At 46.3% G+C, this 15628-nt stretch overlaps 1 protein-coding gene across 4 annotated transcripts in view; it reads right to left on the reverse strand.

The window, feature by feature from the left end:
• Nucleotides 1–15046, reverse strand: part of IL36R (interleukin 36 receptor) — a 40003-nt gene extending 24957 nt beyond the window's left edge. For 3 of the 4 annotated variants that reach the window (XR_016230185.1, XR_016230187.1, XM_089327446.1), the window contains exons 1-4: nucleotides 14895–15034; nucleotides 14145–14214; nucleotides 12866–13100; nucleotides 10334–10529 (exon numbers count right to left, since the gene is read on the reverse strand). Coding sequence is in view for 1 of the 4 variants with exons in the window: in XM_089327446.1 (XP_089183572.1) it covers nucleotides 10334–10529; nucleotides 12866–13100; nucleotides 14145–14208 (495 nt within the window). In the remaining 3 variants the exon portion in view is untranslated. Of the gene's footprint in view, nucleotides 1–10333; nucleotides 10530–12865; nucleotides 13101–14144; nucleotides 14215–14894 lie in introns of all 4 variants that reach the window. The other variant, XR_016230186.1, reaches the window with a different exon arrangement.
• Between the last annotated feature and the right edge of the window lie 582 nt (nucleotides 15047–15628).

Consider the following 15628-nt stretch of genomic DNA (forward strand, 5'->3'; position numbering starts at 1 on the left):
GGCCTGAACAGTAGTCAAAGACTACTGCAGGGCAGGTGTCACATAATTTCTCATGGCACCTAGGCCTCCACTGCATCAACCAGGAGACTACCTCACCCTCAACTAACTTGGAGACTGGTTTGTCTCAGGAATGTCTTTCTTTCATCATCCTCAACAACTACCCAGAGGACAAAGCTCATTCACCTCTCCTGTCAGAATCTCGCGTTCTCTCGCATTCTCCGACTCTCATGAATCCCCACTCCTGCATCCCTGGGGTCCACTTCTGAACTCTGTCTCAGATCTATCCCCTTTCCTTCAGGAAAGTCCACCCCACAGAGTGACTGCTTTGCTAACTGGGTCCATTTATTCCTCCACACCTTTGAGTTTCTACTCTTGCCCTGTGAGAGGGCCTGGGCATGCAGGAGTAAGATGCAGTCTCTCAGAACAGGTAGCTCACAGTCGAACTGAGAAAGCAAGCACACAAACACCAGAGTGAATTTAGATGTGACTGCAAATGGGTTCAGTTCTCTCCTTAAAGGCAGCCATAGCTCATTCTCCATCACCTGGAATGATGTGAATGGATCCATCATACATGGTGAAATTCAACAAATAATATCTGGGCCAGCATTTATTTGCTTATAATGTGAAGCACAACTTCCTAGAAGTCTCAAATTATTTCTCTATCAACTATATGAAAAATCAAATTATAATCAGATAATTGCTTGCCAAATGGATGGGAGTTACAAATAAAAACCAAATGGATGAAGTCCTCAGACCCTGAAAATGTCATGTTGCCTTCTTTTGGGTATAGACAAAGGCAAATTTTGAGTTCATGGACTTTGGAAACCTTTTCCTTGGGTGGGGTTCACGGGATAGTGCCTGTGTAGACACGAACTCTGGATTTCTTTTCTATGCTTCCATTGTTGAGCAGTCCTCTTTCTGGCTGACTCATTCTTTCAAGCTATGCATAGTTAAGATGTTCACATTCCACATCAGAGTACCTGAATTTGATTCCTAGTTCTGGCTACTGACTACAGGAGTCCGCTATTGAAAACCCTGGTTGGGGCTGGTACTGTGGCACAACTGGTTAAAGCTCTGGCCTGAAGCACCGGCATCCCATATGGGTGCCATTTCGAGTCCCAGCTGCTCCTCTTCCAACCCAGCTCTCTGCTATGGCCTGGGAAAGCAGTGGAAGATGGGCCCCTGCACCCACGTGGGAGACCTGGAAGAAGCTCCTGGCTCCTGGCTTTGGATCAGCGCAGCTCCGGCCATTACAGCCAATTGGGGAGTGAACCAGCAGATGGAAGACTCTCTCTCTCTCTCTCTCTCTCTCTCTCTCTCTCTGCCTCTCCTCTCTCTGTAACTCTTTAAAAAAAAAAAAAAAAACAACCCTGGTCAAGTAATTGGATTCCTGTCACCCACACCAGAGACCTGGGTGGAATCTCCAGCTCCTGGTCTGTTGCAGATGTTTGGGGAGTGAACCAACAGTTAGAAGTGTTCTCTTTTTCTCTCTCTCCCCTCCACTACATAAATGACAAATATGCATACATTCAGTCTTGATAACATTCTGTCCTCTTACAATGCCTTAGATTGTGCCTACTCTGAGCCACCAGAGCATCATTTCAGAGAAAAATGTCTCAGCAAGCCTGAATTTAAATGTTAAAATTTGGGAGCAGGGTTTCTAACAAGATTTTTATTTTTAAAGATTTATTTGTTTATTTGAGAGGCAGAGTTACAGAGAGAGGGACAGAAAGAGAAAGAGGTCCTCCATCCAGTGGTTCACTCCCCAAATGGCCACAACGGCAGAGGTGGGACGTTCTGAAGCCAGGAGCCAGGAGCTTCCTCTAGCTCTCCCACATGGGCACAGGGGCCCAAGCATTTGGGCCAACTTCCACTCCTTTCCCAGGCCATTGGCAGGGAGCTGGATCAGAAGTGAAGCAACCAGGACTCGAACAAGCACCCATGTGGGATGCCAGCACCACAGGCAGTGTTTAACCCACTATGCCACTTTTCAAGGGTGTTTGACACAGTGGCTAAAATGCTAGTTAGGATGCCTGCGTCCCATATTGAAGTGCTTGAATTCAAGTTCCAGCTCCACTTTGATTCCAGTTTCCTGTTCATGTGCTCCCTGAGAGGCATCAGGAACTGGCTCAACCAGTCAGGTCCCTGCCACCTAAGAGGGAGACCCAAATGGAGTTCTGGGTTCTTCTTGGCTTTTGCCTGGTCCAGCCTTGACTGCTTCAAGCATTTGGAGCATGAATCAGCAGATGGAAAATAAATCTCTTTCTCCCTCTCTCTCTACATTTCAAATAAATAAAAATAAAATCTAAAAAAGTAAAAGGTGAATACTACTACTACTACTAATAATAGATAATATTTCAATTTTTTTATGTTCAGCCACCAAGAAGTACACTCCTAGTCCAATATGTACCATCTTTCATAGGCACAAAAGAGCCTGGAACATTCTGGGTAAGGTGCAGTGGGCATGAAAGAGTGATGGGAAAAAAACTAGTGAAGAAGTCAGAAGCTCAATCAAAGAAAATCACAAAAAGAAGATGAACATCTGATCTTTGCAACCAAGGGAGTAAGAGGATTAAGTACACTTTTGTGAATGATCATTCTGCTTGATGCATAGGAAGAATTAAAATGAGACAATCCTAAAGATCAGGAAACAATTTAGAATACTATTTCCATACACTAAGGCTTAATGAAGCCTGAATAAAGACAAGACAATGGAGATAGCAAGAAGGGAACAGAAATCAGTGACTTTAAGCATCACCAACCATAGACCTTAGTGCCAAATTAGAAATGTGAAGAGGGAGCAGATTTCATATTCTCCCAACTTGGGCATGCAAAGGTAGTGTCAGATAAGAGAGAGGTTGCAAAGAAAATGCGGAAAAATTATCACATAACATGTGGTTCTAACTACGGTGTCCGTGGTGAGTTGTGCGGATGAGAGTTTGTGGAAATGCATTTTATCTTTTTATTCCATTGTCCCACAAACTTTCTGAAGGACCTGGCATCATAGGCTGAGGTTGGATGAAAGGCCACAGTGGAAGAGTTGGGAGCCACCTGGATATGGATGGCTCCATAAACCATCCATATGAATGTGAGCAAAGTGAGACTAGAAGACAATGGTTGAGGGGCTGGTGCTGTGGTGCACGGGTACAGCTGCCACCTGCCAGGCTGGCATCCCATATGGGTGTCCCCTTCTGATCCAACTTCCTGCCAATGCACCTGGAAAAGTAGTGGAAGATGGCCCAAGAGCCTGGGTCCCCACACCTAAGTGGGAGACCAGGAAGAAGCCCCGGGCTTCTGGTTTCAGTCTGGCACAGCTCTGGCCATTGTAACCCTTTGGAGAATGAATCAGTGGATGGAAAACTCTCTCTCTCTCTCTCTCTCTCTCTCTCTCTCTCTGTCACTTTGTAACTCTACTTTTCAAATAAATAAAATAGATCTTTTTTAAAAACAAGACCACGGTTGAAATCACGGGGAACCCCAAATGCAAAGGCCCAGTATACAAGATGAGAATCTAATCATAAAGATTAGGGAAGGGTCACCAGAGCGGGTTGGGGGAGGTGGGGGGGGGGATAAAGTGATCAGAGGCAAAGAATGAATAGGTCTCTGAAGGAAGCAAGCAGGAGGTTCCTGGCTGGTGAAAGCACTGTGGTGTCACAGGCCATCAGGAGACCGTGACTGGGGTTGAGAGTGAACCTTAGCTTGGCTTCAGAAGACCTGACGTAACTTCAGCCAGCACGGATTCAGCACCATGATGGGGGCAGAAAACCACAGGATTGAGGAATAACTTGGGATTGAAAAAAAAAAAGCAAATTGGAGACTTGCTGCTGTTTCAAATGCAGATGTTTCAATACCTGTGAGAATGCAGTACCCAAACCCTCTCTGTTACCCCTTCCATTTCAAGGACCACCTTGACTCCTCTAAGTTTTCAATTCTCCCAGACTTAGCCTTGGTATTGTCATTACCCAGAGCTACTCAAACCCAAAGTTCTTAAAAGCAAATACACTTTCTGATCATAATTTCCTATTGTTCTAGCTCTTTCATTCTTTGATTTTAGCTTACTAATATTATCTACTATTTATTTTTAATCAATTAATTTTTTACTTATTTAAAATGCAGAGAAACAGAGAGATTTCTATCCACTGGTTCATGTCCCAAATACCGAAAAAAAGCTGGGGCTGGGTCAAGGTGAAGCGAGGTCTGGGCTTCCTACATGGTTAGCAGGGACCCAAGTGTGTGACTCATCACCTGCTGCTCCCAGGATGCACATTAGCAGGAAGCTGGATTTGGAAGTGGAGCTGGAACTCCAACCCAGACTTTTTAATATTGAATTCAGGCATCTCAACTGCTGCACCAAACACTTAACCATCTAACGTTTATTTATTAAATACCCATTATAAATCTGCTGAACTAAATACTTAGCAGACAGATTACATCAGATAATCATTAAAACCATATTGTGGAGTCATATATCTCAGTCTAGGTTTAGTTACAGGAAATGAAAAATGTTTCAGCCATTTTATGCAGACAAGCAATTGAGACAGGATATTACATGTCATCCAGACCACAAGCACACTGCAGACCCAACTTACTGTGAGAGCTGCCACCCCTACCACAATCTGGAAAGTGGGGAATGAAGACCAACACACACACACACCCACACACACACACACACCACCTGTGACTCAGAGACCAGGCACTGCCACTTCTGGAAGAGCCACATCAACAAACACATTGGAAGCCCAGCCATAAAGCTGCAGACTGGACCCTGGAACACCACGGCAGAAATGCCCATGTCACCAGGGCCATGCTTTCCAGCAGATCAAGCAGGAGGAGCCACACCTCTCCTTTGTCCTCCAGCAGCACCAGCTGAACAAATGCAACCATATCCAGAACTTGGCTGCTGGTGTCTCCAGAAAACACGGGATCCTTTGGGGTGTTTGTGCTTGATTTTTATCTTTTTTTTTTTTAGCTTGATAACCTCTATAGGGTAAGGAGGCTCCTCATAGATAATAAATATCTACCCACTACATCTATCATATTTTTCAATCTGAACTGTCATCCCACTTTTCTATCTTAACATGAATCAGCTCACTTGGCTCCTCTATTTTTTTTTTTTTTTTTTTGACGGGCAGAGTGGACAGTGAGAGAGACAGAGAGAAAGGTGTTCCTTTGCCACTGGTTCACCCCACAATGGCCGCCGCGGCTGGCGCACTGCAACTGGCACACTGCACTGATCCGAAGGCAGGAGCCAGGTGCTTCTCCTGGTCTCCCATGGGGTGCAGGGCCCAAGCACTTAGGCCATCCTCCACTGCACTCCCGGGCCACAGCAGAGAGCTGGCCTGGAAGAGGGGCAACCGGGACAGAATCCGGCGCCCCGACCAGGTCTAGAACCTGGTGTGCCAGCGCTGCAAGGCGGAGGTCAGCCTAGTGAGCTGCAGCGCCGGCCAGCCTCCTCTATTTTTTCTTAATCACAATTTACATCCATCAGGCATCATTTGCTCCCTTCCATCATTTCCTGCACCCCGAACTCCTCTGTCCAAAACCAATCACTATCATTCCAATGTCTCGAAACCACAGCCCTCTGTCCTGACAGCACAGTGCCCTGAGTCAACCCTGTCATCCCCTACATGCCCTGTGGGAGATAATGACATAGGTAAGTGTCTTGGTCCCTCTCCAAAGTCATGGTCTTCACTGTAGAAAGTCTTTGTGTCTCCCTCAACTCTGTCCTACCTGTTCACCTACAGGGCTTCCAGTTTTCCAATCACATCTTCCAATTAGCATAGAAAATAGGGGCATGAGTTCCCCCCAACTTCCTCTCCTGCTCTCTCATTGTATCAGTTTTACTTCACACACCCTCACTGAATTTCCAAAATGGACCAACATATTACCATGTACAAACTTCCAATTGATTTACTACAGTGACTACAAAGGACTTTTCTAAGATAAATTCGACCCTGTAATTATCCTGGTGGTATTATTTGCCATTGAATTACTTTAACTGCAAAAATGGGAATGTTTAGGTTAGCATACAAGGTCCCCATTTCCCAGCATCACCCTGCCCCACTATTACATGAACCCTAAACTCTAACCAAGGCCCCAAACACCATTCTCTTTCTCACCCAGCACCTTTGCACCTGCTGCTTTCCTCAACTTACTGCCCACCAATCAGTCACTCGTTGTCATTCATCCACAGTTCAATAGTCACCTCCTGCGGGGAGCATCTTAGACATTTCCACAGCCTGATCTAATTTGGGCTTCTGTATGTTCACGTTGTGCTAGAATAAAAAACTTCCTGGTTGACTTGTCTGCCTCTGGTAAGTTGTCAGTTGTCTGCAAATAAGGAGTTTCCTTTGTCACGGTCTCCCCAGGGTCTGGCATAGCACCAGGCAGAAAACATGCTCCAGTGCTGGAATTATTCAGCCCAACCCTCCCGTTTTCCAGATTAAAGCAATGAAGTCCAAAGAGTGACCCAAGCTGCGTCACAGCGCACAGGACCATTTCTGAATGATCTTTCCTTCTTATCCCGCTCACCTCCTAGCCTCATTCTACTTTCTCAAGCCCAGGGATTGATTTTAAAATAAAAGTATCTGAGCCCCAGCTCACTTCATGGAGGATGACGCTAAGGATCTACTTTTTAAACATGTAGCACTTGATGCCCGTTTGGGATTGTTATTCACAGCACTACATCTTCAGGTTCTATAGAAATACAAATTTATATTGGAAAATAATAAATGAATAAAATACTTCCTAATGAGCACCTGATTCTTCAAGTCTGATCATACTGGAATAGAATAGATTTTGTCCTCAGACCAGCAATCTGAAGGCCCAGCAAGCTTCCTGAAATCATGTAAACTTATCCTTGACTTTTACCAGTGAAAAAACAGACTTAACACAGCAACAATTTGACACCAAGTTAGCAGCTGAGTTGATCTGAAGACCTCCCTTCCTACAAACGTCAAGTGCTGCTTCAATACCCCTAAGCACAACAGGGCCAGATCAGGAGGAAAGAGCTGATGGAAATGTCTTGCTGCCACGACCACCAAGAGTCTTGGGACAGTTGTGGCATTGCAGGTAAAACCTCCACCTGTTATACCTGCATCCCATATGGGTGCCAGTTTGTATCCCAGATGCACCACTTCTGATCCAGCTCCCTGTTAATGGCCTGGAAAAGCAGGGGAACATGCATGGCCCAAGTCCTTGGGCCTCTGCAACCCACATGGGAGAAGCTTCTGGCTTCAGCCTGGACCAGCCCTGGTCATTGTGGACATGTAGGAAGTGAACCAGTGGATGGAAGATCTCCCTCTCCCTCCACTTCTCCCTCCTCCTCCCCTTTCCCCTCTCCTTCCCTCTGTAACTCCTTCAAATAAATAAATAAATAAATCTCTAAAAAGAGTCTTAATGCTGGTGCCAAGAGGTGATGCTTCCAAGGCTGCAAGCTGGAAGCCTTAGAGAGGAACAGGTGACACCATAGGCTGAGACTCCAAAGCCAGATTAGAAGAACAGCTGATGCTAAAGTCAACGCCAACTGCGAATGTGTAAACTGTGGCACAGCACTCAAGACCCTCTAACGGGAGCAGAAATATTTCCAGAGTCAGTGCTAATTAGAGGAAAATGAGAAGACATGCAGTGTTTATCGCACGTCCTGATGCACAGCCAGTGTTACATGAATACTTGTCTGGGTAATATTTTTCATTGGCTCAATAATTGATGTTTTTAAAAAATGTGCCCCTCTTCCAGGCCAGCTCTCTGCTGTGGCCAGGGAGTGCAGTGGAGGATGGTCCAAGTGCTTGGGCCCTGCACCCCATGGGAGACCAGGATAAGTACCTGGCTCCTGCCATTGGATCAGCGCGGTGCGCCGGCCGCAGCGCACCGGCCACAGCGGCCATTGGAGGGTGAACCAATGGCAAAGGAAGACCTTTCCCTCTCTCTCTCTCACTGTCCACTATGCCTGTCAAAAATAAAAATAAAATAAAATAAAATAAAATAAAATAAAATAAAATAAAGCATATTGGGTGAGAGAGGGACCTTGGAGGTCATTCATCTACTCGTTACACATAGTTTTGCTTTCCATGGCTTCAGTTAACCATGGTCTGAAATATTAAATGGAAAATCCAGAAATAAACTATCCATAAGTTTTCAATTATATGCTGTTCATAGCTGGATGACATCTCATGCTGTCTTTCTCCGTTCAGCCCAGGATATGAATCATCCCTTTGTCTACCACAACCACTCTATGTGTGACCCACCCACCAGTCACTCCATAGCCATCTCAGTTGTCAGAAACAAAATGCCTCACAAAGTCTCATGCATAAGTGACTAAAAGATATGTGCTAGAATGTCCATACCAGCTTTATTTCTCATATTCAAAAGTTGCAAACAACTCAAAAGACTGGTATCAAGAATGCAATACTACACAATAATGGAACAGATGAACTTGAACTCCAAGCCACAGCATGGCGATTCTTACAGGTTTACTATTGAGCCAAAGAAGTAAGACACAAAACACTATATGAAATATATTTCAAATAAAGTTCAATAACTGACAAATCTAACCAATGATACTGAAAGCCAGGAGAGCAGTAATCTTGGAGACTAGTGAGACATAATTTTATGCAAAATGGCAGAGATGAGCCTTCCAAGGTGCTAGTAATATTGTATTGGTGAGAAAGAGTAATGCAAAAAGTGTCTTCATTGGGCTAGCACTGTGGCGTGGTGGGTTAACACCCTGGACTGAAGCACTGGCATCCCATATGGGCACCAGTTCAAGACCTGGCTGCTCCACTTCCAATCCAGCCCTCTGCTATGGCCTGGGAAAGCAGTAGAAGATGGCCCAAGTCCTTGGGCCCCTGCACCCACGTGGGAGATGTGGAAGAAGCTCCTGGCTCCTGGCTTCAGATCTGTGCTGCTCCAGCCATTGCAGCCAATTGGGGGGTGAACCAGTGGATGGAAGACCTCTCTCTCTCTCTCTCTGCCTCTCCTCTCTCTGTGTAACTCTGTATTTCAAATAAATAAATAAATAAATCTTTAAAAAAAAGTGTCTTCACTTTCTGATAAATCAGCAAGCTCAACCACTTATCATTCATGCATTTCTTAATAATTCAAATTTTGAAGTCCACACATAGTTTTCCATCACACACATTTCCATTAATGCCTTTGAAGACCTCTTGTATGCATGGGTTCCAAAATTCTTTTTATTTTAAAGACGCATTTATCTGAAAGAGTAAGAGAAAGAGAAAGAGAGAGAGAAATTGGTCTTCCCTCTGCCAATTCACTTCCCAAATGTCAGCAATGGCCAGGGCTAGCCAGGCCAAAGCTAGGTGACCAGAGCTCCGCACGGGTCTCTTATATAAGTGGCAGGGGCCCACGAACTTGGGCTACCCTCCACTTCCTTCCCAGGCACATTAACAGGGAGCTGGATTGGAAGCAGCATAGCCAGGACTCTGGTGCTCCAATATAGGAAGCTGGTATTGCAGGTAGCAGCTTAGCTCACTGCATCTCAGTGCTGGCCCTAAGCTTCCAAAATGTTTGACATCAAAATAATCTTATCTTGTAAGTACCTCATATATTATATTTAAATGAAAAGATTTTTTAAGTTCATGCCAAACATTGGTACCAAGGATATATAAAGGTGTAAAATCTCCCATAAGTCAGCAAGAATATAACAAGAATATTTTTTTTTTAAATGGCAAGTCCTCGGGCCCCTGCACTCCTATGGGAAGACCCAGAGGAAGCTCCTGGATCCTGGCTTTGGATCAGCACAGCTCCGGACATTGCGGCCAATGAACCAGTGAATGGAAGACCTCTCTCTCTCTCTCTGCCTCTCCTTCTCTCTCTGTGTAACTCTGACTTCCAAATAAATAAATTAATCTTAGAAAAAATAAAAAGAGTAGGATGGGTATTTTATTGACTTGTGTAGCATTGTTCAAGATAATGCTTATACAATGAACTCATAATGGCAGTCAGGAGTTGGGGAAGGTGTGTTGGACCCAGAGAAATAGGAAACAGGAGTCAGGAAAAGGTTTGCCAGGGGTCATTATATCATTTGTGATAATTGAACCACATGTATAGAGAAACCATTCAAGCAGACTAAGTAATGTTAGAGGAAAAAGAATACCCAAGGACAGCCTGAAAAATAAGGATAATTGATGGAATGGAGGATTGAAGTAATAAAATATCACAAAGTTATAAAAACCGTAAGTTTAACAAACAATTAGGGTAACATTACCAATCAGGCTTACATTAGACACAAATCTCTTTACCAAAGCTGCCTTAAAAGATCTGCAATAGCCTGGAAAAAATAAGAAAACTACGTCAATAGGAATTTTTTTTTTACCTTATACCACTTTATTGAATCCAAAACACAGCTCTTCGGAAAGTGCAAGTGACACATCAGACTGTCATCCTGTCCAACATGTAATATTTGTTTGTACTCGTCTGACAAAGTAGACACACTCGTTCCGGAATTGTCACACCAAGATCTTTTAGCAACAGTCAGGTTTATGTGTATTCTGTAACAGTGGTCTGTCTCCCTATAAGGAAACAGCAGATTGAAACCATGTCAACTCAAGCAATCATAAAATCAAATGATTTAGCATATTTTCAAAATCTCTCCAAATCATTTTCAAGACCCATGGCCAATGTGCCGCAGCAAAAACAAAACAAAACAAACAAAAACAAAAACAAACCAAAAAAACATAAAATAAGCATTCCACAAATCACTCATTATAAAAGGGCAAGTGAAATTTACCCAGGAGAGAAACCCGACAATACCTTGACAAGTGAGAGGAAGGAGCATCACACACTTGGGGCAAATGGCTAGCAGGTGCCTTTGAGAACTCTGAAGAGGACACAAAGCACTTAGCTAGCATTCCAGCCCAAAAGGCACAGCTTAAAACTAACTGTGAAAAAGTCGGGGCCTTCGTTGTGGCACAGAGGGTTAAGCTGCTATTTGGGACGATGGTGTCCCACGCTGGAGTGCCACTTCCGATCCCAGCTATTCTGCTTCTGATCAGCTTCCTACTAATGTACCTCAGAAAGCAGAAGATGGTCCAAGTGCTTGGGCCCTGCTACCCTCATGTGAGACCCAGATGGAGTTCCAGGGCTGGTCCAGCCCTGGCCATTAGGGCCATTTGGGAGGTGAACCAGTGAATGGAAGATTCTCTTTCTTTCTCTCTCTCTCTCTCTCTCTCTCCCTCCCTCTCTCTCTGTAACTCTACCTTTCAAATAAACGAAGTAAATTTTAAAATAAAATAAAAATGAAACTAGATAAATGGCACATAGTAGTTCTATATACTGTTCTTTTACAAAATAAAAGAAAAACATATAAAGTTTGCTAAATACATCATGCATCTGGATGTCAAAAATCTAGGAAAATTCATGGTTACTTTCTTCTATAACAGGCAATATCTTCATCTAATTGGTAATAAAGATGATTTTTCTCCATTTTGCAGATCCCAGATTTAATTTTTTTTTTTTTTTTTTTTTTTTTTTTTTTTTTTTTTTTGGACAGGCAGAGTGGACAGTGAGAGAGAGAGACAGAGAGAGAAAGGTCTTCCTATGCCATTGGTTCACCCTCCAATGGCCACCACGGCCGGCGCGCTGCGGCCGGCGCACTGCGCTGATCCGATGGCAGGAGCCAGGAGCCAGGTGCTTTTCCTGGTCTCCCATGGTGTGCAGGGCCCAAGCACCTGGGCCATCCTCCACTGCACTCCCGGGCCACAGCAGAGAGCTGGCCTGGAAGAGGGGCAACCGGGACAGAATCCGGCGCCCCAACCGGGACTAGAACCCGGTGTGCCGGCGCCGCAAGGCGGAGGATTAGCCTAGTGAGCCGTGGCGCCGGCCCTCCCAGATTCAAATATTTTAAGCGCAGCTCTGACACTCAGATGAAAGTACATGATGAATGATTGTCAACCCCGGTTCATAATCCACAGCTTAACCTGAAGCAGGAGAACAGAGCTCCACACGCCCTCCACAGTTGATCTATTTGAGCTAAGACCAGCAAACAGAGGTTAACGGCCACTTCCCCCAGTGACCCACACGGTGGGTAATTTTTCAGAGTTGCCTTTCACTTGGAAAGGGGCTGGCAGTATTAACTTTGCACGGGGGTTCAGTTAATTTCCATCTGAACCCTACTCGCCAGTATGATCTCTGTTTTCCAGATAAGGAGCCAAGACTTAGATAGATCAAATAATTTGCTAAGGTCTTGCAAGATAGTAGGACAAAGTCATGAAAGTGTGGCTTCATACCAAATTTGGCCCACAGATGGGTCCTACCTATTCAGGGCCCACAAGCGTACAAATTGAAAACTCTCTCTCTCTCCCTCCTTCTCCCTCCCTCTCTCTCCCTCTCTCTCTCTCTCTCTCACACACACACACACACACACATTTCCAGACTCCCCTGCCGCCCCCAGAAGTATACCTTAGCAAAAGGACTTGAAGGACGCTCACTAATACCTGGATGCACCACTGGTCACAGAAACGTCTGCCACCCCAAGAAAGATGGCAGCAGTAATGTTGGAATACACACACTCCGTGAGCTGCTCTGGCCTGAGGCATCATTTCGATAGGAAATGATGCACTTTCGGTTTCGAAATCCATTAACAGATCTGTTCTGTTTTAAAATGTGTTCACTAGCCATTGTCTCAGAACTAATGTACTATATAATATCATTCTCTTCTTTGAGTTCTCTATATTTAATAAGAACTTTCCTAAAATAATCTATGTATAAAAAGAATTGTGTGTGTATATATACATACACGTATGTATATATATATTATGTGTATATATATATATATACACACGAGTTACCCATTTGAGCTATATATTGCACTATATGTGAGTTGCTTTATTTTAATTGAAGAACTTACTCTATGACACATTTGTAGATGCCTGAGTCCTCCCATGCCAAGGGGAGAAACAGAATCCAGGTGTGGTCCTGGTGAATTCGAGAATGTACATTTTGGGACACAGGGATTTTCCTAGAATTTTTATACCACAGCACATTTACTTTCCCAAATGTTATGGGAGGGAAAGTGCAATTAAAAGCAAAAGGCTGGCCCACAGAAGGTGTCTCGTTCTGCATACCAATCTCCTTGCACACATCTAGGGACAGGAAGAAAAAAAAAAAAAAAACAGAATAAGCAACCACAAAAGCAAACTCCTGTCATGTTTATCGCTAGTTTTAACAAATGACTCGAATTTTCCAGCCAACTGGAAATGTTATTTGAGAGTTTCTTAAAAGTAGCCTGCTGGTTACAAAACATAATTCTGGTGCTGTGGCATAGCGGGAAAAGCCGCCACCTTCAGTGCTGGCATCCCATATGGGCGCCAGTTCAAGTGGAGCGGCTGCTCCATTTCCGATCCAGCTCTCAGCTATGGCCTGGGAAAGCAGTAGAAGATGGCCCAAGTCCTTGGGCCCCTGCACCCACGTGGGAGACCCGGAAGAAGCTCCTGGCTCCTGGCTTCGGATCTCTCTCTCTCTCTCTCTCTGCCTCTCCTTCTCTGTGTTACTCTGACTTTCAAATAAATAAATAAATCTTAAAAAAAAAAAAAAACGTATTTCCAAGGTCTTCACATAGGGCAAAAGTCACTTGGCTTCCTCCTCAACCTGTGCCGTCTGGAAGGATTTCTCCCCTTTCCCGGTCCTCTCGGCCCCTGCGTTCTGTACATCCTGGCTGTTTTCTTTCTACGCTGTCATGCAGTTAACCCACTCTACATGGATACAACGCATCTCACCCCAGAATGGAAGGTTAAAAAAAATCACTTTTAAAGTTGACTTATACCAAGTTACTTCGTTTTTCTCAGAAGAGATGTGTGCTGTGGGTGGTTTGTTTCGACCCTGGGTGATAAAATAAGCCGCAGTGACATGCAAGAGACAATGGCGGACCCATGGGAGCCTTCTAACGTCAGTCTTGACTTGCACATTCGCCTAGGTTCTCCCGGCAAAGTCATCTCAGGGCTGCCCGAGCATTAGGAAGCGAAACCGGCTGCCTTCCCACCGCGCCCATTCCGCCCTGCCAGCCGGGGCCAAGGAACCAGCCGTGCCCAAGGAACCAGCCATGCCCGCATGGCGAGCGAGGTGTCAGGAGCGCGCACGCACGCCCGGCTGGCTAGCCGCCCGGGCCCAGGGAGTTCCCTCCCACGTACCTGCTCCGACAAAAAGTGGAAGCGCGATGGACACCCCGCAGACCAGCAGGCACCGCATCCCCATGCTGGGCTACAAGGAAGAAAAAAAAGAGGCTGCGAGGGGTAGGGGAACAGCGGGGCTGGGCGCGCCCTGGCCCTGGCCCGGGGCGCCCGCTCCTCCCACTTTGGATTCTGAGACCCCCCCCACCCAGGCCACTGACCTGGGGAGCCCTCCACCTTCAGCCTCACACCCCTCCCAACCTCTCAAGTCTGAGCAGTTTCCTTCCCACGCTTACTCTCCATGCCCTACTTTTAGCACACGGGGAGCTCAGCCCCACCTGCGGATGGTGTCCGCAGGTGGCGGAGGGTAGCTCGTGGCGCCCCGGTGGCATCCCCTCTGCCTACTGGCAGCGAGGCGGCTTGGGTGTCCCGCGCGGCACGGCACGGAGGATCCAGGAGCCCCAGTGGCGGCCCCAGCCCTGCGCGCCCCGGGGTCCCGCCTAGTTCGGTGCGCGCAGCCTCCCTGGGCTGGGATCTGGCGGTGCCTGGCAGACAAAACGGAAACCCCAAACTCAGCTCACCCCTGCAGAGGTCGGCTTGGGTGCGCCTGCACCGGGCAAAGAGCCTCAGGACCGAAGGGAGGAAAATCGAGCACTATGGGGCTGCACGGTAGACGCGCGCTGGCCGCCTCCGCCCAGGGACACAGCCGGCCTCCAGGTCGCCCAGCCGGTCCCGATCTCCTGTCACCTCGATCTCCCACGCCTTTCCTACCTTCAGGACCTCAGCCGCGCTGGGCTCAGCTGCGGACTCCCCAGCGCTGATGTCTGTCTGCCCGCGGCATTGGAGCGCGCAGGTTCACCTGCGGAGTGGAAAACCCTGAGGACCAGAGGCTGCGGCCGGCATCCCCACGCCTGGGTCCCTCCTGGCCAGCATGGGCGGCGCAGACCTTCCCCGTAGGAAGGAGGGTGGCATCTCAGTAGGAAGTGGGCGGAAAGTCTTTTGGCCTGATACTGGGACAGCCAATGAGTTCTTCGTCACCAGGAATGTGTGCCTAAATCTGCTCCACGTTATCCCTGTAAGTGAATTGTTCGTTCTTGCCAGATCCCGTGTGAGAAGTTGCAACATGCCCTGCTTTGGTCCATACTGAAGTTGCTGGAAGTGGAAGCCACCCCAGATGGTTTCTGTGGAATGTTCTTAATCTGCCTCCTGCGTCACACGCCTTAACATCTAATGCAGACAGCAAGGGTTCCTTGCCAATCCTGTGCCTTAAGACGTTCCCGCCTAAAACTTCTCAACAGCACCGTATCAACAGGAACTTGTCACCCTGGCCACTGGAGACACCTCAGACACACACACACACACACACACACCAGGGCACTGTGATTTAGGAAGAAATGTAAAGTATCATTCCTGGGGTTGTGAATGACAGGCAGCTAGATAGACCCAAGTGACCTGAATATAATGTTACCTCTTTACTTGTCAATCGAAAACGCCCACTTGGCCAG

The sequence above is a fragment of the Oryctolagus cuniculus genome, chromosome 2 (assembly GCF_051225735.1).
Source record: "Oryctolagus cuniculus isolate XC-2025 breed Fujian yellow rabbit chromosome 2, ASM5122573v1, whole genome shotgun sequence".
NCBI classification, from domain to species: Eukaryota; Metazoa; Chordata; class Mammalia; order Lagomorpha; family Leporidae; genus Oryctolagus; species Oryctolagus cuniculus.